The sequence below is a fragment of the Salmo salar genome, chromosome 11, assembly GCF_965601325.2.
Source record: "Salmo salar chromosome 11, fSalSal1, whole genome shotgun sequence".
Taxonomy (NCBI): Eukaryota; Metazoa; Chordata; class Actinopteri; order Salmoniformes; family Salmonidae; genus Salmo; species Salmo salar.
Window position 1 is genome coordinate 41,023,572 of NC_138301.1, and position 26,603 is coordinate 41,050,174.

Sequence of the window (26,603 nt, forward strand, 5' to 3'; positions counted from 1 at the left end):
TTCATCCATCTCCCTCTCCCTGCAGTAAACTACTGGAATACACCCTCTCTGCTGTTCTTTTCATCCATCTCCCTCTCCCTGCAGTAACCTACTGGAATACAACCTATCTGCTGTCCTTTTCATCCATCTACCTCTCCCTGCAGTAACCTACTGGAATACACCCTCTCTGCTGTTCCTTTCATCCGTCTCCCTCTCCCTGCAGTAACCTACTGGAATACACCCTTTAGATATTTGAAGACATAAAGATACCAAGACTAATCTGAATAACAATATTCAAGTCCAGCAGAGTCCAACAGTTCAAAATCTATCAAACATATATTTCCTTTGTCTTACCTGAACCTTAGTCATCAGGCTTGAAAACAAAACAGGACATTGATTTATGCAGGAACATTGTTTATCTTCCTGTGAGAAGTGGAACGTGTAACCAGGGCTGCAGTGTGTGTATGTGTGTCTCAAAGTGTCCTTGGCTGCGGCGCTGAATAGCAAAGCTAATTACAAGCCTGAGGAATGATACATTAGAAAGGGAATACCTCCCTCAGGCAGACAAAGACAGATTCACAGTCAATAATTCAGCTGAAGAAAAGAGAAAATGAGACAAAGAGCACAGAGGTCAAAGGTGAGAGGTCAATGCCATGACCTACCTCTGTGTCGTTTTGGTATTTACTTGAACTAATCACCTTTCCATTTGTAATTTGGCTGAACTATCCCCTTTAGGACAGAAACCTAGCGTCTGCATTCATCTAAAACCATAGGAAAGGGGAAGCAACATGGTGGACACTGGGCAGCCATTTGCTTTCCCTTCTCTGTCTTTCACATCAATTCATGAAGGAAACAAAATAAGGAAAATAAATCCACTGTAGACCAACGAGACACACCCATGAAAATAAATCCACTGTAGACCAATGAGACGCACCCATGAAAATAAATACACTGTAGACCAATGAGACGCACCCATGAAAATAAATCCACTGTAGACCAATGAGACGCACCCATGAAAATAAATCCACTGTAGACCAATGAGACGCACCCATGAAAATAAATCCACTGTAGACCAATGAGACGCACCCATGAAAATAAATCCACTGTAGACCAATGAGACGCACCCAAGACAATAAATCCACTGTAGACCAATGAGACGCACCCATGAAAATAAATCCACTGTAGACCAATGGGACACACCCATGAACAACACAGTTCAGAGTTCCCACCCACTAGTCAATGACAGAGAGAACACACCACAGTCACAACACACAGCGGTAGCCTACCCTGCCAAATCCCATCCCAGGACAGCTTCACCAGGATTAGAATGCCCCTCCTGCCTTAGATCCTGGTTATATAAGCCCCAGCAGCTCCACAGTTAGGGCATTCTATTTCCTATATAGTGCACTCCTTTTGACCAGAGTCCCATGGCAATATAGGGAATAGGTTGTGGCATTTTGGACTCAGCCTAGAGAACGACCTGTCAACGCCACGTGGAGTCAGGTGACACCAGATGGTCACACCAGGTGACGTGGAGTCAGGTGACACCACCGTGACGTGGAAATAGTCTATACAGAGGACCTGTCTGTCTGTGTTAATAGTCTATACAGAGGACCTGTCTGTCTGTGTTAATAGTCTATACAGAGGACCTGTCTGTCTGTCTGTCTGTGTTAATAGTCTATACAGAGGACCCGTCTGCTTGTGTTAATAGTCTATACAGAGGACCTGTCTGTCTGTGTTAATAGTCTATACAGAGGACCTGTCTGTCTTAATAGTCTATACAGAGGACCCGTCTGCTTGTGTTAATAGTCTATACAGAGGACCTGTCTGTCTGTGTTAATAGTCTATACAGAGGACCTGTCTGTCTTAATAGTCTATACAGAGGACCCGTCTGCTTGTGTTAATAGTCTATACAGAGGACCCGTCTGTCTGTGTTAATAGTCTATACAGAGGACCTGTCTGTCTGTCTGTGTTAATAGTCTATACAGAGGACCTGTCTGTCTGTCTGTCTGTGTTAGTCTATACAGAGGACCTGTCTGTCTGTGTTAATAGTCTATACAGAGGACCTGTCTGTCTGTCTGTGTGAAATAGTCTATACTGAGGACCTGTCTGTCTGTCTGTGTGAAATAGTCTATACAGAGTACCTGTCTGTCTGTCTGTCTGAAATAGTCTATACAGAGGACCTGTCTGTCTGTCTGTCTGTCTATGTTAATAGTCTATACAGAGGACCCGTCTGTCTGTCTGTGTTAATAGTCTATACAGAGGACCTGTCTGTCTGTCTGTCTGTCTGTGTTAATAGTCTATACAGAGGACCTGTCTGTCTGTCTGTGTTAGTCTATACAGAGGACCTGTCTGTCTGTGTTAATAGTCTATACAGAGGACCTGTCTGTCTGTCTGTGTGAAATAGTCTATACAGAGGACCTGTCTGTCTGTCTGAAATAGTCTATACAGAGGACCTGTCTGTCTGTCTGAAATAGTCTATACAGAGGACCTGTCTGTCTGTCTGTCTGTGTTAATAGTCTATACAGAGGACCCGTCTGTCTGTCTGTCTGTCTGTGTTAATAGTCTATACAGAGGACCTGTCTGTCTGTCTGTCTGTCTGTGTTAATAGTCTATACAGAGGACCTGTCTGTCTGTCTGTCTGTCTGTGTGAAATAGTCTATACAGAGGACCTGTCTGTCTGTCTGTGTGAAATAGTCTATACAGAGGACCTGTCTGTCTGTCTGTGTGAAATAGTCTATACAGAGGACCTGTCTGTCTGTCTGTGTTAAATAGTCTATACAGAGGACCTGTCTGTCTGTCTGTCTGTCTGTGTTAATAGTCTATACAGAGGACCTGTCTGTCTGTCTGTGTTAATAGTCTATACAGAGGACCTGTCTGTCTGTCTGTGTTAGTCTATACAGAGGACCTGTCTGTCTGTGTTAATAGTCTATACAGAGGACCCGTCTGTCTGTGTTAATAGTCTATACAGAGGACCCGTCTGTCTGTCTGTGTTAACAGTCTATACAGAGGACCTGTCTGTCTGTCTGTCTGTGTGAAATAGTCTATACAGAGGACCTGTCTGTCTGTCTGTCTGTGTGAAATAGTCTATACAGAGGACCTGTCTGTCTGTCTGTGTGAAATAGTCTATACAGAGGACCTGTCTGTCTGTCTGTCTGTGTGAAATAGTCTATACAGAGGACCTGTCTGTCTGTCTGTGTTAATAGTCTATACAGAGGACCTGTCTGTCTGTCTGTGTTAATAGTCTATACAGAGGACCTGTCTGTCTGTCTGTGTTAATAGTCTATACAGAGGACCTGTCTGTCTGTCTGTCTGTCTGTGTTAATAGTCTATACAGAGGACCTGTCTGTCTGTCTGTCTGTGTTAATAGTCTATACAGAGGACCTGTCTGTCTGTCTGTGTTAATAGTCTATACAGAGGACCTGTCTGTCGGTCTGTGTTAATAGTCTATACAGAGGACCTGTCTGTCTGTCTGTGTTAATAGTCTATACAGAGGACCTGTCTGTCTGTCTGTGTTAATAGTCTATACAGAGGACCTGTCTGTCTGTGTTAATAGTCTATACAGAGGACCTGTCTGTCTGTCTGTCTGTCTGTGTTAATAGTCTATACAGAGGACCTGTCTGTCTGTCTGTCTGTGTTAATAGTCTATACAGAGGACCTGTCTGTCTGTCTGTGTTAATAGTCTATACAGAGGACCTGTCTGTCTCTGTTAATAGTCTATACAGAGGACCTGTCTGTCTGTGTTAATAGTATATACAGAGGACCTGTCTGTCTGTGTTAATAGTATATACAGAGGACCTGTCTGTCTGTGTTAATAGTCTATACAGAGGACCTGTCTTGTCTGTGTTAATAGTCTATACAGAGGACATGTCTGTCTGTCTGTGTTAATAGTCTATACAGAGGACATGTCTGTCTGTCTATCTGTCTGTGTTAATAGTCTATACAGAGGACCTGTCTGTCTGTCTGTGTGAAATAGTCTATACAGAGGACCTGTCTGTCTGTCTGTGTGAAATAGTCTATACAGAGGACCTGTCTGTCTGTCTGTGTTAAATAGTCTATACAGAGGACCTGTCTGTCTGTCTGTGTTAATAGTCTATACAGAGGACCTGTCTGTCTGTCTGTCTGTCTGTCTGTGTTAATAGTCTATACAGAGGACCTGTCTGTCTGTCTGTGTTAATAGTCTATACAGAGGACCTGTCTGTCTGTCTGTGTTAGTCTATACAGAGGACCTGTCTGTCTGTGTTAATAGTCTATACAGAGGACCCGTCTGTCTGTCTGTGTTAACAGTCTATACAGAGGACCTGTCTGTCTGTCTGTGTGAAATAGTCTATACAGAGGACCTGTCTGTCTGTCTGTCTGTGTGAAATAGTCTATACAGAGGACCTGTCTGTCTGTCTGTGTGAAATAGTCTATACAGAGGACCTGTCTGTCTGTGTGAAATAGTCTATACAGAGGACCTGTCTGTCTGTCTGTCTGTCTGTGTGAAATAGTCTATACAGAGGACCTGTCTGTCTGTCTGTGTTAATAGTCTATACAGAGGACCTGTCTGTCTGTCTGTGTTAATAGTCTATACAGAGGACCTGTCTGTCTGTCTGTGTTAATAGTCTATACAGAGGACCTGTCTGTCTGTGTTAATAGTCTATACAGAGGACCTGTCTGTCTGTCTGTGTTAATAGTCTATACAGAGGACCTGTCTGTCTGTCTGTCTGTCTGTGTTAATAGTCTATACAGAGGACCTGTCTGTCTGTCTGTCTGTGTTAATAGTCTATACAGAGGACCTGTCTGTCTGTCTGTGTTAATAGTCTATACAGAGGACCTGTCTGTCGGTCTGTGTTAATAGTCTATACAGAGGACCTGTCTGTCTGTCTGTGTTAATAGTCTATACAGAGGACCTGTCTGTCTGTCTGTGTTAATAGTCTATACAGAGGACCTGTCTGTCTGTGTTAATAGTCTATACAGAGGACCTGTCTGTCTGTCTGTCTGTCTGTGTTAATAGTCTATACAGAGGACCTGTCTGTCTGTCTGTCTGTGTTAATAGTCTATACAGAGGACCTGTCTGTCTGTGTTAATAGTCTATACAGAGGACCTGTCTGTCTGTGTTAATAGTCTATACAGAGGACCTGTCTGTCTGTGTTAATAGTATATACAGAGGACCTGTCTGTCTGTGTTAATAGTATATACAGAGGACCTGTCTGTCTGTGTTAATAGTCTATACAGAGGACCTGTCTTGTCTGTGTTAATAGTCTATACAGAGGACATGTCTGTCTGTCTGTGTTAATAGTCTATACAGAGGACATGTCTGTCTGTCTATCTGTCTGTGTTAATAGTCTATACAGAGGACCTGTCTGTCTGTCTATCTGTCTGTGTTAATAGTCTATACAGAGGACCTGTCTTGTCTGTGTTAATAGTCTATACAGAGGACCTGTCTGTCTGTGTTAATAGTCTATACAGAGGACCTGTCTGTCTGTGTTAATAGTCTATACAGAGGACCTGTTGCTGTGGACATGAGGCAGAACACTCATAATAATGTGTAAAAATCAAACAAGATGAGAGTTGAACTAATCAGCCAAATTCTCTTTCTAGTTGTATTTAAATTCAGCCACCAACCAGTTCATCGACGTCCAAGGGACAAAGATACTTTTAAAAAGTGTGTGTGTGTGTGTGTGTGTGGTGTGTGTGTGTATACATGTTACCTACCTGAATTGTGGATGGCCTCCTTGAGTATCCTGGTGTTTTGAGGTCTCCAGGTCCTGTGTTGAGATGAGGACTCCCTCTTCATTCTGCTCCTGGTGTTCTGTCATGGTGTTGGGCCTGAACACACAGACCACACAGTGTTGAGCTGTCATCAGTGACCCACAGGCTCAAAGCATGTGTCATGTATTCTAACACAGCTCATATCCATGTGTGGACACACCCATTCATGCAAATTCTACATCAATATACAAGCAAATATACACAGGTTAATGAAGCTGTGCACTGGGCCTGGGTGACTTTCTCATGCACACTGTTGAGCAACCACTTGTGCTCCTCAAACACACGTGCACACCATTCCACTAATTCACACACACGTACACTGGATGATACGGTGACCGTTTTGGGAGAAAGACTGTAGTTACCACATCCTCTGTATAGTCACAGGTGTGACTGACTGATAATAGCTTTGTGTTCTCTAGAAAACCCCTGACTCAGTCTGGCCATTTATCACATGCTGAGTTTCCTGCTTATTATCTCTGATTTTTCTGGTTCATTCCATCTGAACCAATGACTTCTCTGTACGAAAAAGCCTCTTCCTGTTGCTTAAGGTCCTAGTTCAATGGTTCCCACAGAAATCCCCCACCCTGTCCATAACCAATGAACTGTAGCTAGCCAGTCAAAGTAGATGAGGCTGGTGAACAATAGCTTCTTGGTTGCTGTATTCAACTATTCCAGCTGCAAACAGGTGTCTATGGTAAATTAAAAGTAATGGAACAGAAGCAAACTTTTTTAGAATGAAATGCAGATGGGAGAAAACTAAAGCAATTAATCATAGCTCCACATTGGGGAATATGAGAGGGTTCATCTTAAACCCCTCTTTACCTAAAGACATATTTAATCCTCCTAAAACCTTCACTGGCCGAGAGGGAGAAACTTCAGGGCTGGGTATCATCATTTCAAGAAAATGTCACCAAATTCTACGGCCCGTTGGCGTGGACATTGTTTACCCATAATACCCTATTAAACCCCTCCATTCCCCGAACAGTCAGAAGACCAAGGGACATTTTGTCACGTCTTTGTGTGACTCGTTGTTTTCAATTGGACAAACAGAAAGTCGTCAGGACAGCAGAACTGGAGGCCCTAAGTTGTGCACACTTGGTCTGATTTAACAGTGGGGCAGAGTGGTGGGGTGAGCCGTTTCCTTAATTTGCTGAGAGCAGACTTTTCTGTGGACCAAGTCTCTGTGTTCTGTGAATGCAGCACCAACACAACCTGAAAATGTTGTTTCAAGAGACGGTAGCCAACACATCACAAGCTATGGACGTTCTTGTCAATGTCAACTTTGGTTATAACAGAATGACCAGAAACAACATGAGAATGGCACCAAGTTATGCAAACAAAAAATGGTTTGGGTGGTTGAGACACCAAGCAATGATGATCTGAGATGTTAACTAGTTTGGAATACTTACAAGAAAACGATCTGTGGAATACAAATCAAAACCTCTTGGCTCCTTGTACTGAGTACTCTCACTCTGACTTGGCTTATAACAGTGACAAAGGCCACACCATTGTCCATATATGAATGTTAAATGTGAGCCTTCATCCCTCTCCTTCTCCTCCTCCTTGTCCTCCTGCTGATTAGGGCACATCTACAGAGCCATCACAAGACGTCCTCCAATCGAATTAACTCTAATCTAGTTAAGCTAGCTGCAGTTTCTAGGACCTCTACTGTTAAAGGTGCATCACACCATTTCTCCTTCACCTCCCTGTCTCGTGGTCTTCTCTAGAGTGACGGGGAAAACAAAAAGGTCTGCGTCACGGACACAATCTAACGGAGGCTATAGGCTGTCAAGGTCAATGACGTTCCAGGTAGAAGTTGCAATGAGCCAAAACAATACAACAACCTCTATATACAGTTATCATGATATCTAATTACACAATACAGTATAATGATACATACTGTACAGATCATGTCATCTTTCATTGATGATGAAGCCATTCATATCATCCATCTTCTGTTAATTGTGACCAATATACCCCGTAAGCAATCAGTGGTAGCCTATACCTCAAAGTCTCACACTCTCTCTGTGTTCCCTCACACCCGGAGAGGCTATGATGCGCTGCTCCCTCTTGATCACAGATAGTGTCTGGTGGTGTCACTTTACTATAGGGTCAGACAGGGCTGAGAGAGGCAGGCCTCAACAAGGATCATTATCAATCTCAGCTATCTTATTCCAGAACAGCTAACGCTTACAAGAGTCAGCAATGGCAGGACAAATTGAAGTCTAAGCCAAACCATGGGGAATAAATGATCCATAAGAGCATGTATTAAAAAGAAGACAGAATGTGATCAACCATTTCTCCTCTCTCATGGTTCACCACAGCTGTGCAAACCAAAGGGCTCTTCAAGCTGAACGCCTGCAGTCAGGTGGCCTATTAATTACAGTTGTGCTCAGTCAAGCTAAGGGAGGAAGTGGAGTTGGATTTAATAGGGGCCCGAGTACTTTAGCTACTACCTGCATCTGAAAAAGGCATGCTTTGCATAATTGGCTGCAGCTGGGTTTTGTCATATTGTGGTCCTGATATAGCCTAATCCCTAATATATCTGTAGCCTCCATTATTATTAGTTATGAAGGCTAGTCCATATTTGTACCTGTAGCCTACATATGGACTAAAATCAGGCAAATTGTGATGCAGGTAGTTGTCTATGAAACCATAACACAAAGGAGGACTTTGTCCTGTGAGATACTGTATCTACACTGCTTCACTACAAGCAGACACTGTAGAGTATATAGGCATCCTGGACCGGTTCTCTGGACCTGTTCTCTCCCCACAAGATAAATAAGATGACAATATGAGTGGAGGTTGGTCAATATCCTGTTTGTGAGTTTAACAGTTACTCTACAGAATCATAGACAGGATGTACTTGTATTGCAAGGCCAGATAATTTGCAACATGTTTTGTTTGACACATTGCTTGCATTTATACTGTAGCCTACATGTTTTCGTGGTCTATGTTGATGTGTCTTGAACAATTCGTCACCACACATAAAGTTACCTAACAGGAAATAAAAGTAATTTGAGTTTCAAAGGAGCTACATTGAGGGCTCCTTTCAAGCAAACGTGAGTGTGTAGAGCAGGGGCGGAAATCCCGGGGGGGACACGACCCCCCCATCCTGGGAAAAATATGATTTGTCCCCCCCAATATATCACTGAAACATAACTATGTAATTTAAATAATATTAATAATACGCAATGAAAGCAATTGTGCTGATTATAGACACTTAATAGCGCGTTTTTAAGTTTCAAAAGATTGCGACCCACCCTTTGCCTCACAATGGTTTGATCCACTGCCAGTTCCTTAGTTGGCAAGGTAATAGAGGGGTCGTATCCACTGTCTGAAAGGCACTCAATGAACGTAACTGATGTGAGGTTAATCCAGTCAATCGCGCACACACACTAGCTGATTATGCAGAGCTAGCGTGCAAATATTAACTATTAAGCTAGCTAGTACCTATTCCATTTATGTGGCCTCGTCAAATATGGAATCTTCGCTATCGTCAATTTATTCCAAGATCAGCATGCAGATGATGTAAGTTAGTGCTTCAAAGTCCCTGTGATAAGGTTAGCGATAAACTGGAGTCCAAACTGAACAGAACTACACTCTCTTCTACCATTGTCTTAAATATATTTAATGGTCTCGTTGCAAAAGCTAAATTGTCGCAAGGGAACTTTTATTTATTTATTTTATTTCACCTTTATTTAACCCGGGTAGAAAAGATTATAGCAAACACCACTGAAACGGAATTGGTGCTCGCTAGCTTTGCAAATTCAGCTATTGTTGGAAGCCAGCCAATATGAAACAAACTATTAAAATTACAAAAGGTTGCAGCATATGTTGTGTAAATGGTGAACTCATACAGCTGTCAACTCTTGTCATTTTAATCCGTTTCACATTTGCTAGCTACCTTTTAGATCGAAGCCCAAATAGAATGATAAAAGATAAGATGATAGAAGCCCATCTCCTACTGTAAATAACCTACACACTGTGTGTGTGTGTAGCCAGCCAGCCAGGTAGAAAAATGGCAGAAAAATAGAAGACGGACATCAGAGTATTTTTCAGTACACCAAAACGCAAAGTAAGAACCCTAGTAGCCTAATATCTCAAAGACTAGTTGATAAAATGTTCATAAGAAAGAAATGAAATTCTAATGGAAATGTTTCACAATGATGTCATTAGGCAGAGCAGGCAACAGATGGCACACAGACAGCAGAGTTGGGGACAGATATGCAGGGACAGACTGGCAGAGACAGGGAGTCTCAGGTAAGTTTGTTGAGTCTTTGTTTGGCAACATTATGAAAGGTTCTCAACTTTTTTCACTTGTAAAATAAGAACATAATTGGAAAATGCCATGGATACCCCCACTCTCAACTTTAACAAATCTTAGTTCAGTCACCAGTTTAAGGCAATGGTATTGCTGTTGTGATTAGTTGTGTAGTTTTGGGTACCGGTAGTTAGGAGTATGGCAAACACCTTATTTCTTTGGTTCCTCAATATACATTTACCATATTACAATGTAGGCTATGTGTTACAGCACTACTTTTGGTGTCCCCCTCAGGAATTGCTCTTGAGAAAATTTCATGTAATTGTCCCATCCAAAGTTGATATCAGATTTTCGCCCCTGGTGTAGAGGGTGACATCACTTGCGCCCCTTCAAAAGGCTCTGATTAGGTAGGCTACTGTCTACAGTAAACACGCGTAGACCAGCCGTCACTGACGCTTACATAGATTTAAAGCCACATAGGCTAAGATTTCCACAACTAATTAGATATAACCCCTTGGTTTTTGAAGAATATGACTCAAACACGCAAATGGCATTAGTATGACTGTCTACCCTTATTTTAACCAAAAAACGTATTGTAAAAAAAGTTGCATATGTTTACAGTTTTGTTGATTCTCGGTCAACAAATGTGAGCTTCAAATAATTTTCAGAAACAAATATAGTGTAGGAATGTCACTCATTGAGCACTAAACATAGAAAGTATAGAGGCTAAAATGTGATAAATAAATCTGACCATTTTTATACAGTTATAAGCCTGTAGGCTGTGATAAAGTAAACACAAGGTATACAATCATTTGAGGTTATTGGCAGGACGGCCCCAATTGATTTACAAACTAGGCCAATAACCTGCTTATATAGCCTGCCCTACTTCATACATCTGAGGTACTTACATTAGGGCCTAGATTCATTATTAACAACTTATGCTTTTGACAACTGTCAATAAAAAATAGACGACCAACTCCAGAGATGAGACAGACTAAACTCACGCAATCTTTGCCTTTACGAATAACCTTCCGCAACGTACCGCTGCACAGGTAGGCTAGTCGTCTTATTTTATTCAGCCAAAGTAACGGTCATGTCCTCCACAACGTTGAATTGGTACCAGCCACAGCTTCACATGTCGCAAAGGAGCTATAGCGAAATGTCCATGGGAAAAAAAGACATGAATTGCGAAAAAGGACACAATTTGAAGCAAAGAGACATGCGGCGAGACAGTAAACACTTGCCGCGTGTCAACTTGTAGCGCAGGGAATCCGTGAGGTTGGTTGAGAATACGACACCGCTGTGTCATTCACGGCTTGGTAAAACTTTGATCTACGGATTTAAAATAACCTAATCGTGCGATTACGCTCGCTTGTACTGACCGTAATGATACAACCGAATGCAAATTAAATCTATATATTTCTTATATTCCAAGGCAGAACGTAACTGCACCTTTTAACCTTACTGAGAGTGGTGTAAGCAAATCACATTAGGCCTACCACAGTAGCCTTTTCAAGTAAGATGTTTATAATTGTTATATGAAGTTGATTTAGACTTTATATGGTAATACAACTGATAAATCCATGTCTGAGTTCAATAAATTATACGTCAATAAAATACCATATAATTTTCCTGAGTAGGCCTAAGGCCCCCCAAATATAGCTGTATTTGGTCTGTTACAGTCCAAAAGTTATTTTGAATAACACTGCATATTGGTGTTATTTAGCTTGTGCAGGGAGGACACTGTGCAAAGATCTGTGGTGCTGAAAATCCTGCTACTAGCGAGAACGCCATACCATCACCACCATGACTTTCTTTTACTCTCCATCCTGCTAGTATTATTTCCTGCACCGCACCAGTTTTATATTGTTACTGTATTCCTTCTATTCAATGTACCCCCACCAGCGCTTATAGGCTAACTGACTACCAGAACACATGAGTCTCTGATATCCTTTGACCTTTCTGTTGCCACTCTGAGGATACACACTCAACCCCTTGAGCTCTATTAATCATGGAACAACGTAGAGGACAGACACGGTTTACACTGTGAATACACAACACCTGCCTGTGTGCTGTGAGCATACTAATACATGTAGAGAAGAGGCTAGCATAGACCTTATTTACTAGTAGTATACATTTACATTTAAGTCATTTAGCAGACGCTCTTATCCAGAGCGACTTACAAATTGGTGCATTCACCTTATAATATCCAGTGGAACAACCACTTTACAATAGTGCATCTAAATCTTTTAAGGGGGGGTTAGAAGGATTACTTTATCCTATCCCAGGTATTCCTGAAGGTGGATGTTCCACAGCTCTCAGGTTCAGGGGAAAAGTCACATCAAGTAAATAGAAGTTGCATCTCAGTTCAAGGAAGTCATTACACAAACCTCCACACTAGGAGAAATCCCACCGCTGTTCCTTATGCTTGGACTGTACAGGACACTTTCTTCAACCCAAAATATGGCTACTACTGGACTAGACAGCAAGTTCCAATGGAGAATCTTCGTCAAGAGTGCATTTTAGACCAGGAATGATCTTAATCTGGGTCTGAGAAACCAACCTAAGTATTTCCTCACCAAAGAAAGTGAACAGGTAACAGGGCTGACTGACAGTGCAGGTAACAGGGCTGACTGACCTGGCTGGTATCTTCTGGTTGCAGGGACCATGGGGTCGGTGGTGGTGGTGGTGTCGGCCTGTGGCCTCGTCGCCTGGCAGGGCCTCAGGGCTGGCTGCGTAGATAGTGCATCCCATTAACCCCTGCGCTGTCAGCCACCGCACCCTTGTCGTCGCAGGGGTGCCTGCTCCCAGGCGCCTGCTGTAAAAGCCATTGCCTCAGCACATCTCCACCCTCTCTCCTCTAGCTAACCCCACTCACCCACCTCCCCCCGGACCTTACACTCTCCCTCCCCCACTGGGAACACAGGGGATAATCAGATTTCACATTTACACTGAACAAAATCATCCTTGCATAATCTCTTCCCCGCTGTGGCAGCAGAACCATCACGTTGTTGTATGCGGAGCACCCTGGATGGGGAGAAGGGACTTGGGGTGTATTTAGGACAATATCCTAACTGTTGGCTGGGCTGGTTCAGCAGCCATTAAGACAAACTACACATTTGAAAGGTTTTCCAAAAGGTGCATTGAAGTATGGATGAAGTGGTGATCGATGATGAAAATGTTCTCAAATGTTATGTTCTTTGTACTAAGCCTCAAATTTCACTTTGAGGTAAGTTTATGTAAATTGCCTGTTTAGGTCAATGGAGGCTTATGTTACCGGTGTGTATTATGAAATTCTATATAGACAATTTGCATAATACCCCATTTCTCATAATTATTAGGGAAGACCACCCTCTAGTGGTTATTTGAGCTCATTGCTTTAATACCAGCAACATCCCAGGGGCCGGTGCTGGTCCTGGAACCAGAGGTTGAGAAACAGTGCCAAGTCAACACACTACTGTTGAACCACAGAATGATATCTTCGATCATATTAACAGAAATTTGTCAATTATTGACATTCAAGTTAATGAAGAAGCATTGACATGCATTTGATAAAATAATTTTGCAACATATGCAATAGCTATTATTTAGATTATCAGGGGTTGGAAGTGGACAATGACTGAATAAAGCAAGCCAGTCAGACAGGACATATGATTGTCTCATAAAAAGATTTATTTTTCGCCCAAATGTACAAAGGCAAGTTACAGTATTGTATAAAAAAAGAACCGTGGTGGTAATGCACACTTTACATAAACTCCTGAAGGGGAGGATGAAGGAGAAGAGGGAGGGAAGGGGTGAGACCACAGGAAACAGGGCTCAACCATAGAAATGAAAACCATTGTAAACATCCTTGCAAGTACCAGTGAGTGATACTTTGAGGGTTCTGAGTGACACGAGAGGGCCCGTGAGGAAGGTGAGGAGGGAGACAAGACATGATCTGGTAATTTAAGATGTCGGAAAGAGTGTCTTTGTTCCCAAGGGATAAAGGATGTTTTTATAAGCACCAATTGAGACAACTGAAGCAACTGCCGTTCTGGAGAACAAAAAAACTACTCAGTCAAAGAGTAGCTAACAAAGAAAGGATGTCCTCCAAAAATAACAAGACAAAATCAAGAGCTTTTTCCTTTAAGTTGCTGGATAGTAAGTACTTGCTTGTGTGGCTTTATCATACCCCTAAGGAAATACGATTCTTATTCAATCTACTACCAAGTCTAAATCTCTGTCCTTTGGAGCAATGCACTAGTCTCTTCCTCCAGTATAGTGGAAAGCCATTCTTACGCCACCTGCTTGGGACATGTAGAAATGACAATCCACTGATGTGTCATACAACGTCACAGCGGTCTATATTTCTATTAGATATTAGTTGTACAGGACATCTCAACACACTGTCACATTCAGATATACAGGTCGCAACACCATTCCATTTATTAACCATGACACTTGTGGACAAGAAACTAGCAACACAATGAGACTAATATGTTAACTGTCCTAGTCCTATAGGACAAGAAACTAGCAACACAATGAGACTAATATGTTAACTGTCCTAGTCCTATAGGACAAGAAACTAGCAACACAATGAGACTAATATGTTAACTGTCCTAGTCCTATAGGACAAGAAACTAGCAACACAATGAGTAATATGTTAACTGTCCTAGTCCTATAGGACAAGAAACTAGCAACACAATGAGACTAATATGTTAACTGTCCTAGTCCTATAGGACAAGAAACTAGCAACACAATGAGACTAATATGTTAACTGTCCTAGTCCTATAGGACAAGAAACTAGCAACACAATGAGACTAATATGTTAACTGTCCTAGTCCTATAGGACAAGAACCTAGCAACACAATGAGACTAATATGTTAACTGTCCTAGTCCTATAGGACAAGAAACTAGCAACACAATGAGTAATATGTTAACTGTCCTAGTCCTATAGGACAAGAACCTAGCAACACAATGAGACTAATATGTTAACTGTCCTAGTCCTATAGGACAAGAACCTAGCAACACAATGAGACTAATATGTTAACTGTCCTAGTCCTATAGGACAAGAACCTAGCAACACAATGAGTAATATGTTAACTGTCCTAGTCCTATAGGACAAGAACCTAGCAACACAATGAGACTAATATGTTAACTGTCCTAGTCCTTTACAAGGTGTTACACCACCAAGCTAGCAGGTTCAAGTTAGTGAAATCCAGGTGTATATATGTACTTCAATACTGAACAAAAATAAAAAAGAAGCTACCTGACAATCGTGATAATGTTCTGGCCAGCAGTATGTTGACTTCTGGAACATTCCACATTGTTTCTTATAGGGCAGACTGTCAACAAGCCTCGTTTGTATAGCGCAAGTACCCCTCCCTGAAAATAGAAAAAATAAATATACATCTTTCACTTTTAATGACTGGTTTAGCTTCACTCTCAACGACTCCAGCTCACGCACCATATGAAGCCTTTTCTATACATTGTATAGCGACTACTTTGTGTGAATAGGAAAGGAGTCTTTTTGCAGCGCCTGCATTAGTGGAGGGGAGGACATTGTGTTGTGTTTTAGGTGCCGTATCCCACTACAGAGGCATCATTTCATGGCTCCTTGCTTAAATGGGCACAAAGGTTAAATTAAGCTTCTCAACTCAAGAGTTCATCCATGCTTCAATCCAGACAACATCCCTCGATCTTCTTCAAAAAGGGTTCTTGAATAAATAAACAGGTAAAGAACAAATCTAAGATCACTGTGACTGTTTTTAAATAACCTTTGATTAACACCCCCTCATCTCCAAAACCCCTACTGCCCCACTGGTCTGAGAGACTACACTCCCCCTCATCTCCAAAACCCCTACTGCCCCACTGGTCTGAGAGACTACACTCCCCCCTCCTCTCCAAAACCCCTACTGCCCCACTGGTCTGAGAGACTACACTCCCCCCTCATCTCCAAAACCCCTACTGCCCCACTGGTCTGAGAGACTACACTCCCCCTCATCTCCAAAACCCCTACTGCCCCACTGGTCTGAGAGACTACACTCCCCCCTCCTCTCCAAAACCCCTACTGCCCCACTGGTCTGAGAGACTACACTCCCCCCTCATCTCCAAAACCCCTACTGCCCCACTGGTCTGAGAGACTACACTCCCCCCTCATCTCCAAAACCCCTACTGCCCCACTGGTCTGAGAGACTACACTCCCCCCCTCATCTCCAAAACCCCAACTGCCCCACTGGTCTGAGAGACTACACTCCCCCCTCATCTCCAAAACCCCTACAGCCCTACTGGTCTGAGAGAGTGGCAGAGAGAAGGGGGTTGAATGAGGTGAGTGACAGAGAGAAGGGGGTTGAATGAGGTGAGTGGCAGAGAGAAGGGGTTGAATGAGGTGAGTGGCAGAGAGAAGGGGTTGAATGAGGTGAGTGGCAGAGAGAAGGGGTTGAATGAGGTGAGTGGCAGAGAGAAGGGGTTGAATGAGGTGAGTGGCAGAGAGAAGGGGTTGAATGAGGTGAGTGGCAGAGAGAAGGGGTTGAATGAGGTGAGTGGCAGAGAGAAGGGGTTGAATGAGGTGAGTGGCAGAGAGAAGGGGTTGAATGAGGTGAGTGGCAGAGAGAAGGGGTTGAATGAGGTGAGTGGCAGAGAGAAGGGGTTGAATGAGGTGAGTGGCAGAGAGAAGGGGTTGAATGAGGTGAGTGGCAGAGAGAAGGGGTTGAATGAGGTGAGTGGCAGAGAGAAGGGGTTGAATGAGGTGAGTGGCAGAGAGAAGGGGTTGAATGAGGTGAGTGGCAGAGAGAAGGGGTTGAATGAGGTGAGTGGCAGAGAGAAGGGGTTGAATGAGGTGAGTGGCAGAGAGAAGGGGTTGAATGAGGTGAGTGGCAGAGAGAAGGGGTTGAATGAGGTGAGTGGCAGAGAGAAGGGGTTGAATGAGGTGAGTGGCAGAGAGAAGGGGTTGAATGAGGTGAGTGGCAGAGAGAAGGGGTTGAATGAGGTGAGTGGCAGAGAGAAGGAGTTGAATGAGGTGAGTGGCAGAGAGAAGGGGTTGAATGAGGTGAGTGGCAGAGAGAAGGGGTTGAATGAGGTGAGTGGCAGAGAGAAGGGGTTGAATGAGGTGAGTGGCAGAGAGAAGGGGTTGAATGAGGTGAGTGGCAGAGAGAAGGGGTTGAATGAGGTGAGTGGCAGAGAGAAGGGGTTGAATGAGGTGAGTGGCAGAGAGAAGGGGTTGAATGAGGTGAGTGGCAGAGAGAAGGGGTTGAATGAGGTGAGTGGCAGAGAGAAGGGGTTGAATGAGGTGAGTGGCAGAGAGAAGGGGTTGAATGAGGTGAGTGGCAGAGAGAAGGGGTTGAATGAGGTGAGTGGCAGAGAGAAGGAGTTGAATGAGGTGAGTGGCAGAGAGAAGGGGTTGAATGAGGTGAGTGGCAGAGAGAAGGGGTTGAATGAGGTGAGTGGCAGAGAGAAGGGGTTGAATGAGGTGAGTGGGAGTCAAGACAGGTGACGTCCCTCTACTGAGGGGAGCCCAGCTGTAATGTGACCATGTAACAGTCTCTGGCAGTTGTCACCTGAAGGGCCACCCAGTGATAAGAGTGCCAGACATTGGCCAGGCTTGGTTGAATCTACTAGGACTCCCCCATTGGCTCAGTGCTGCACTACTGTAACACAGGGGAAGGGTTGCTAAGCCAAGGGTATATAGGATTGAAGCGCTGCCCACACAAGTGGTGTTGCTGATGGGATGGGGTCGCTCTGAGCTAGATGTGCGTGGTTGGTTGTGTGTTGTCTAGCCGGGCATCGCTCCTCCCTGGTTCTGCCTTGACTTTACGTTGTGCATCCTTCCTCATCCTCCTCCTCCGCAATCAGTTGTTTGATTCTTCCTCCATGGAAATTGACAGGATAACGAACTGGTCCATTTGCTGTGCCGATTGCAGGACCAGTAAGGTGAAAATGGCCTACCTCTTCAGTAGATGATCCCCAGTGTTCTGAGGTAACAAACAGCTCTACACTTCTGAACAGAAACCATGGTTACAACTGAACATCAGTCAGTGCAATATTGATCAGAGTGAGCCACGGTATTTGTGTGATTTGGTTGATTCAGTGTACGGAAAGGGTGAAGTGAGACTGGCGTATCAAAAACACATTAAAGGATGGATTGGGAAGTGGGGAGGAATCAAATTAACTGAAAGAAAAGTCACTCATGCCGTGAAATGAACAATGCAAATGTCAAGAAAACACAAAACATGAACTATATTGAGGTGAATGTGTTCCCTTCACACAATAATTATGTCTATCCCTGAAAAGTGAATCAAGAGGTGTTTAGCGAGCAAATGGCTGGTTGAGGGACGAGAAAACAAACCCTTCAACACCTATAGAAGTCTTCAAGCGTCCTCTCACCACACACAGTAAACCTACTAATGACAATTGTCAAGATATACTGGCACACTGCGTACAACAGGCCAACAACAGCAAGTTCAAACATTTCAACATGATTCACTTGTTTAGTTTTGTCAGTCTTTATTTTAGTTTGACCCCTCCCCCATCACCCCCCCCCCCCCAGCCACCCAGCCCCGTTCTGCACGGGACAAAAAAAACTATGCAGTCAGAACCCCTTTTCAGCTTTTCAGGCAGTCAGTTGGTCTATTTTTGCATGTCTTCGTTCATCAACAGTGCAAAGACCAATAGATATCAGCGGAGGTGTGCACATGGGCAGACAGTGATGGCTTTGAACCTTGGCTGAGGTCAGTCCTAGTCCACGGTGGGGCAGGAGGGAAACCTTGGCTGAGGTCAGTCCTAGTCCACGGTGGGGCAGGAGGGAAACCTTGGCTGAGGTCAGTCCTAGTCCACGGTGGGGCAGGAGGGAAACCTTGGCTGAGGTCAGTCCTAGTCCACGGTGGGGCAGGAGGGAAACCTTGGCTGAGTTCAGTCCTAGTCCACGGTGGGGCAGGAGGGAAACCTTGGCTGAGTTCAGTCCTAGTCCACGGTGGGGCAGGAGGGAAACCTTGGCTGAGTTCAGTCCTAGTCCACGGTGGGGCAGGAGGGAAACCTTGGCTGAGTTCAGTCCTAGTCCACGGTGGGGCAGGAGGGAAATGAGGGAAAAAGATGCTGCTAGGAGAAGAAAAAAAAAGAATCTGCCGGACATTCAGGCAGAGAAATAAAAATATAGAAACACCATTCAACTGATGTCTAAAATGGACTCGGGGCCCAGGGCTTCCTCATGTGAGCCAGTCACATGAATCTTTGCAGGGTGGCGAGGTGTCGGTCATGTCTCCCTGTGGAAATGACACAAAAGACAGAAAATGGTTGGTTAAATTCACGTTCAAAACCATGTTCAAGACACGTAGATTACCCAATGTAATGACACGTAGATTACCCAATGTAATGACACGTAGATTACCCAATGTAATGACACGTAGATTACCCAATGTAATGACACGTAGATTACCCAATGTAATGACACGTAGATTACCCAATGTAATGACACGTAGATTACCCAATGTAATGACTAGTACCACTACTATTGTAAATAACAATATTACCTCAAAATGTAAAAATCACTAAAACATTTATATGCAGCCATTTTGACCACTGTGACATCTATGTGAGTGACGTTTTACACTTGAATACCAAGCTGAGGAAGCAAATCCAACAAAGACTCTAGATAAGGTATTCCACAACCAGAAACAAGGCAGAGTTCTGCCACTAGAGGTCAGGGCAGCCTGTGATAACACTGTCTCTATTATCACAGTATCACTACTGTGATTCACTGAGCTCTGCTTCTGTCCTACCTGCTTAGGACAAACAACTGAACTGAAGGCATAAGAGCTGTTGCTGCTGCATACTGAGGCTGCTAGCTAGCACAGTCGGGCCTTTGTTGAAGTCTTCTCCCAGAGAGCTGTGTATCAGACTGTTATACAGGACAGTAGTACTAAGTATTTTCCCAGAGAGCTGTGTATCAGACTGTTGTACAGGACAGTAGTACTAAGTATTTTCCCAGAGAGCTGTGTATGAGACTGTTATACAGTACAGTAGTACTAAGTATTTTCCCAGAGAGCTGTGTATCAGACTGTTATACAGTACAGTAGTACTAAGTATTTTCCCAGAGAGCTGTGTATCAGACTGTAGTACAGGACAGTAGTACTAAGTCAGTGCGATTGTAAAGGAAAGCATCATTTCTCATATGTAATGAGGCATAGAAGCTACAGGTTGTCAAAGTACTACATGTCTACATCTTTTCCCACCATGCTCTCTGTCCATACGGCCACATCTGACCCCAGTGTCCGTCTGACCCCAGTGTCTATTTGTCTGGCTAATGAGACCGTGATACTCCCATTGGTGTGATCTACTTGTTGTGTGTATGTACTGACGTACATGTGCAACTGATAGATGCACACACACAAACACACACTATATGTTCATGTTTTAAAAGTATGTAAATTGTAAAGTATTTTGTGTGTAATGTCTTTTTCATTATATATGTCAGTTCCCAGTAGGACTAGCTGTCTCCATTGGCGTCGGCAAAGACACCATGATTCAGTTTGGTTAGTGTGTACACAGTACCAAGTATTTGGTGTGATACCGTCCATTTGGTTATTGAACTGCGCTCTATGTCTGCTAATGTATTTTTCTCTTTAAGACCCATCTTATTCTGTTTGTGTGCCCGTCTGTCTGACGAGGGGCCTTACCGTTTTCATCTCCGCGCCGGGGGGTAGAGGGAGGGGGCTGCGGCTTGCTGACTGGCAACAATAGCTGATGACGAGAGACCTGTGCGAGGCGGAAAATGTATGTACATCAGTTGGGGTGGGTACATCAGTTGGGGTGGGTACATCAGTTGGGCTGGGTACATCAGTTGGGCTGGGTACATCAGTTGGGCTGGGTACATCAGTTGTTTATCAGTAAGAGTTTCCGAGAGCCTCGTCAGTCATAATAGTAAGTGGTGAGTGGCTGCGACTGACCTGTAGTGTAGGACAGATCATACTGGCCCGAGAGCAGCGGGTATCCCAGGTGGTGATGGGAGGGCATGATGCGCTGGGAGGGCGAGGAGCGTGGCCGCTCCATGTCCCTCTCTCGTTCCCTCTCCCCGCCGCTCCTCTCTCCCCTGTCCCTCTCATGGGACGGCTTGTCGCCCACCGTGGGAGACTTGCTCTTGTACTGGCTGGCGTGCTGCTGCAGGATGTCCAGGGCCTTGGAGTCCACCGAAGCTGCCTTGCCACTCACCGTGGGGCTGGCGCGCGACTTGTCACCTCCCCTCACCTCCTCCTCACCACCGGCCATCTTGCCGCCGTAAGGGGAGAACGGGTAGCCCGCGGGCAGGTAGGGGGAACCTAACATGGGGGACAGGTCATTGTGTTATTTCATTCATGGCTTAATATCAAATCATTTGTATAGAGATTTTTTGGGCAAATGCGCTTTCACCCAAGTGGTTCCTTTCTATACCAATAGTTGATCTGGTGTGGTTACCTGGGTAATTCTGCATCATGACTGTGGGCATGCCTCTGTACCCGGGGTGGCTGGGGTCATAGCCCTGCCCATAAGGGTAACCATGCATATAGGGCATGTAGCCCTGATGCTGCGCCAGGGCAGAGGAGAACTGCATGTGGGCATTGGCACGAGGGTCTTTGCCCATGGCCCGTTGGTCCTCAGCAGAAGACGTTCTGGGGTCTGTGCCCTCTTTTGGACCAGCGCCATCCTCCTCTTTGGGACCGACACTCTCCTTGGGCCTGTTGGGCCTGTCGTCCTTTCCTTTGCGGTCGCGGTCTCTCTCTCGCTCTCGGTCTCTCTCGTCTTTCCACCGCGGTGGTGGTTGTTGCTGCTGCTCGTCCTCCATCTGGGTCTGCTTGGGGTAGATAGATGGTGTGAATGAGTTAACTCAGGGATACCTCTCTAAAACAACTACACAACTCTCTAGAAGGGTTACAAGTGATCTAAACATGATCTAAAATGAGCATCAATCACCACATTACACTGCAATCATTAACATAATAAAATATGTACAAATAATAGAATATAAAAACACACCTAAGTATGAATAATAGGGTATGTTTTTTTAATTTTTACCTGTCTGTACCACATGGCTTGCTCTATCCCCGCTCTGGAGTCCAGGCTTGGCTTGGAGTCCTCCTTCCCATGGTGCCCCCCTTCACTCAGCTTAATCTTCAGCCCTTCGGCCTGCTGGGACTTAGATACCTCTCCTTTCAGGCCAGTGGCGGAGGCCTTGGAGGGTTCCGATGGAGAGTCTCTTGTCTTACCCTGGTTCTGTTGGGTCTTATTGGCCAGGCTGTCTGTCTTGCCAGGGGCCTTGGAGAGAGTAGGCGGCCCCAAGGCCTTCTGCTTCCACTCCTCCTTCATGGAGGCCTCGCGTTCCTTCATGGCCGCCGCGTCAGAGCTCTTCTTCTCCGCCACTGCCGCCCTGTGCTGCTCAGAGATCACCTGGCGCTGGCGCTCCTCGTACTGGTGCCGGTAGGCTGGGTTGGTGTTGAGCAGGTGGTTGTGGTAGGCCTGGTCCGGGTGGTAGGCGTACGGGGGAACGTAGGAGTACTGGTTGTAATAGAGAGGCTGCATGTACATGTTGGAGCGCTGTTGGATGACTGACTGCTGCTGCTGATGATGTTGTTGTTGTTGTTGACTGGAGGCGTTCATCTCGGGTTTGCGATCTTCGTGAGGCTCCACTTTGACCTTGTCTTCCACATTCTCCTGTTCGTCCTCACGCTTCACTTTCACCGCCGGACTTTCGGTGTGCGGCATGCCCGGGTTGGCGGCACCCGGGCTGGGGCAGGTGTAGTTGGGCGAGTAGTAGGCCTCATAGCCGGCATAGTACGGAGACTCCTTGTTGGGCGTCTGGCTGGGGAACAAGGCTTTCTTGGCTCCTTCTCTGATGCCTTGATCCTCCACCTTGACCTTCACCCCTTCCACAAGTCTGCCCTCGCCGTCCTCCCCTGCGTCCGAGATGTCCGAGTACGCCGGGCTGTTGGTCTTGACTGAGGAGTTGTCGGCTCCGCCACCATTCTGGGTGACCACGTGGAGGGGCGTGAGTGGCTGCGGCATTCCCGTGCCCTCAATCCGGCTGGCCACCCCTATGGACAGACTGGGGGCGTTGTCGGTGAAGCTGTAGATCTTATCCGCCTCTGCCTTGATGCTGGCAAGACGGCTCTGGTGGGGGTCCGAGGAGCCGTTAAGTAGCCCGTCACCTTTTCCTGGCTCTGAGGACTCAGAGTAGGGGCTCTTGCCTTCTTCTGGTTTCCCCCCTTTCCCCGGAGGCTTGGGGCTGTCTGCCTCCTTCCTGCTGTCTCTCTTCTTCTTCTCCTTCTTCTTCTTTTCTTTTGAGGCACCGGAAGCAGGGTTCAGCGCGGCAGGGTCTCCCATCGCGGCAGGGGGTTTGGTGGGCTGGGCGCCCTTCATCTGGGGGCTTTTGGGGATGCCCTGTATCATAGGGGGGATCCCTAGGGAGGCATTGGGGTTCCCCCCTGCAGGGAAAGAGGCGGCCTGTAAGGAGTAGAGCTGCTGGGAAGCTACGCTCCCTGGGGGTACAGGCCGGGACAATGACTTCATATTCTTCTGAGAAAGTTTGTCGGTCTTGGACTTTTTGTGGGACTTGGACTTTTCCATGCCATCGTTGCTGGCCTCGTCGGTGAGACAGGGCCCGTCGTCACAGCCTTCCATCGGCATGCCGCTTGCTTCAGGGTCAGCGTCACCACCTTTCTTTTTACTGTGTTTGGAACCAAACTTGCCCGGGGAAGGAGACGGACTCTGGCAGTCCAAGCCCCTTCCTTTGGGGGTGACGGACCGTGCGGGAGACAGGCAGCCTTTGTGAGAACTGGAGGCCCCGTTGCAGTTCCCCGGCTCAGGGTGAAGCGTGGAGTCCTCCCCGTACTCACTGTCCCCATCCAGGTCCAGCTTGATGTCGTCGTCGTCGTTGTGTGCGCGTGCCTGGTGGTACTTGAGGCCGTTGATGTGCTTGTACTTTTTGTTGCAGCCGGGGTGCGGGCAGTCGATGAGGACCGGCGAGGGGCAGTTGCGGTCGAGCGTCGGGGGCTGGGGCTCAGTTTTAATTGAGGGGATGGGGGGAAGGACAGGGGGAGGCGCCCCTCCTCCTCCGCTGTTGGAGTTGGTGCGCATGCGCTTGTTGCCTTTGGTGTCCTCAGAGCTGGAGTTGGGCTCCATGTCTGAGGCAGGTTTGGACTTGCGCTTGCTGGCCGATGAGGGGCTGGCCTTGACGTCCTCTGTGTTGCTGTTGGGCGGCGTGCGGCGCTCCGACGACGTCTGGCTGCCCCGCCGGCCCTTGTTGTTGTTGGCGGCACGTGTCTTGCTGGTGCTGCTGCCCTTGTTGTCCGACGAGTTGCTGTTCTCGTTGACGGGTGTGTTGCTGTTGGGCCTCATCCTCTTGCCCCGGCCCCGGCCATTTCTCATCTCCAAGTCACTGGTGGGAGACTCACAGAACCTGAGGAGACGAGGATGTAGACGTTAGGAAATTACATTACGCATGCCAAAAACAAGCATCATTTAAAAAAGGGTTGACTGACAGAAATGTAGGCAGAATACAAATTACACTAAATAGCTAGGTTTCCATCCAATTTGCGACAGATTTTGATGAGAATATGCTCAAATCTGCATAACACAATATGCGCATTTTCCACCAGAGATGGGTTTCCATCAAATTAACTTGTTGTGGATAAAAGGCTGTGTGTGATGACATAGTGCACATTAACATATATTTTGTCACAAAACCTTTTAGTTTTAAAGCAAGGGTGCCCACTCTGATCTTGGCACGTGCACTTTACCCAACAGCTGGCAGATACAGTGTGGGTAGGCTACCTGCATTATGAGATTATTATGGATAAGAGCAATATTATTTGTATTTGTCAACTGGCAGCAAAGCATCGATCATCATGTCACCAGAATAAGACCCTCGATATTTATTGGAAAGGAGCATCAAGCTCATCACCTTGCACTTTCACCACCCTGTGAAGTTCATCATAACTTATTTCATCTGTAGCCTAATAAACTGCATGCTTTCCTGAGTCGTAGTCGGAGGACCACACAACATACGTTTATTTCAGTATGATGGTTATTCCATCAATATTTGCGCATAAAGGCGTTTCGACCACCATTTCTCACAATCAATTTCCCAGACACAAAAAGATCCCACCATGTCAAACAAACAAATAGTCTTTCACCGTTTTTAAAATTGTATCGGCACATCCTGTTTCCATCAGCCCAGCTGTGACTGTTTTCATGCGTCAGGTAATTCATTCACATGAAATGGTTGGAAGGAAACCTGGTTAATGATTTGCTCAAAAGTAATGCTCAAATTCTACATTTCTAGATAAGACAACATTAAATTGGGTCTGTATCATCAAGCCTTACACAAAAAATATGGGGTGGAATTCCTTTTCTGTCTTTCATTTGACCAAATAAAGAGTGAACATTAGTTGCAGAAGGAAGAGGGTGAACAAATACACAAAAGGTATGTGGACTCCCTTCAGATTAGTGGATTCTATTTCCGCCCAACCCGTTGCTGACAGGTGTATAACATCTAGCACACAGCCATGCGATCTCCATAGACAAACATTGGCAGTACAATGGCCTTACTGAAGAGCTCAGTGACTTTCAAATGGGGCACCTTCATGGGATGCCACGTTTTCACCAAGTCAGTTCGTCAAATTTCTGCCCTGCTAAAGCTACCCCGGTCAACTGTAAGTGCTGTTATTGTGAAGTGGAAAGGTTTAGAAGCAACAACGGCTAAGCCGCGAACTGGTAAGCCACACAAGTTCACAGAACGGGACTGCCGAGTGCTGAAGTGTATAAAAGTCCTCTGTCCTTGGTTGCAACACTCACTATCAAGTTCCAAACTGCCTCTGGAAGCAACGTCAGCACAAGAACTGTTCGTCGGGAACGTCATGAAATGTGTTTCCATGGCCGAGCAGCTGCACACAAGCCTAAGATCACCAAGCGCAATGGCAACCGTCGGCTGGAGTGGTGTAAAGCTCGCCGCCACTGGACTCCGGAGCAATTGAAATGTGCTCTCTGGAGTGATGAATAACGCGTCACCATCTGGCAGTCCGACGGACAAATCTGGGTTTGGCGGATGCCAGGAGAACGCTACCTGTGCCCCAATGCATAGTGCCAACTATAAAGCAACAGCATACAATGACAGCTTTGGGAAGGCCCTTTTCTGTTTCAGCATGACAATGCTCCCGTGCACAAAGTGAGGTCCATACAGAAATGGTTTGACGATTGGTGTGGAAGAACTTGACTGGCCTACACAGAGCCCTGACCTTAACTCCATCAACCACCTTTGGGATGAATTGGAATGTGACTGCGAGCCAGGCCTAATCGCCCAACATCAGTGCCAGACTTCACTAATGCTCGTGGCTGAATGGAAGCAAGTCCCCGCAGCAATGTTACAACATCTAGTGGAAAGCTTTTATAGCAGCAACGGGGGGACCAACTCTTAATGCCCATTATTTGGGAATGATATGTTCGACGAGCAGGTGTCCACATACTTTTGATCATGCAGTGTACCTGCCTGGTAAATCATAAGTAGCATAATTCACATCCCTAAAATAGAGTTGGGCCCCCATGTCTCTATGATAATAATGTAATTATCCCAGCAGTGAAGGTTAACAGTCCGTGACAAAGACAC

At 45.5% G+C, this 26,603-nt stretch overlaps 2 protein-coding genes across 4 annotated transcripts in view; both read right to left on the reverse strand.

Annotated features, from left to right (window-relative positions):
• Positions 1–12,786, reverse strand: part of LOC106562775 (GRAM domain-containing protein 2A) — a 35,700-nt gene extending 22,914 nt beyond the window's left edge. The window contains exons 1-2 of the mRNA XM_045689544.2: positions 12,636–12,786; positions 5,677–5,790 (exon numbers count right to left, since the gene is read on the reverse strand). Coding sequence (XP_045545500.2) covers positions 5,677–5,790; positions 12,636–12,751 — 230 coding nt within the window. The 5' untranslated portion in view covers positions 12,752–12,786. The remainder of the gene's footprint in view (positions 1–5,676; positions 5,791–12,635) is intronic.
• A 5,776-nt stretch (positions 12,787–18,562) lies between these two features.
• LOC106587856 (zinc finger protein 609) overlaps positions 18,563–26,603 on the reverse strand; it is a 99,116-nt gene continuing 91,075 nt past the window's right edge. For 2 of the 3 annotated variants that reach the window (XM_045689548.2, XM_045689546.2), the window contains 5 exons: positions 22,019–24,398; positions 21,422–21,797; positions 20,917–21,285; positions 20,647–20,725; positions 18,563–19,233 (listed from right to left, as the gene is read on the reverse strand). In XM_045689548.2, the coding sequence (XP_045545504.2) occupies positions 20,652–20,725; positions 20,917–21,285; positions 21,422–21,797; positions 22,019–24,398 (3,199 nt within the window). In that variant the 3' untranslated portion in view covers positions 18,563–19,233; positions 20,647–20,651. The remainder of the gene's footprint in view (positions 19,234–20,646; positions 20,726–20,916; positions 21,286–21,421; positions 21,798–22,018; positions 24,399–26,603) is intronic. The other variant, XM_045689547.2, reaches the window with a different exon arrangement.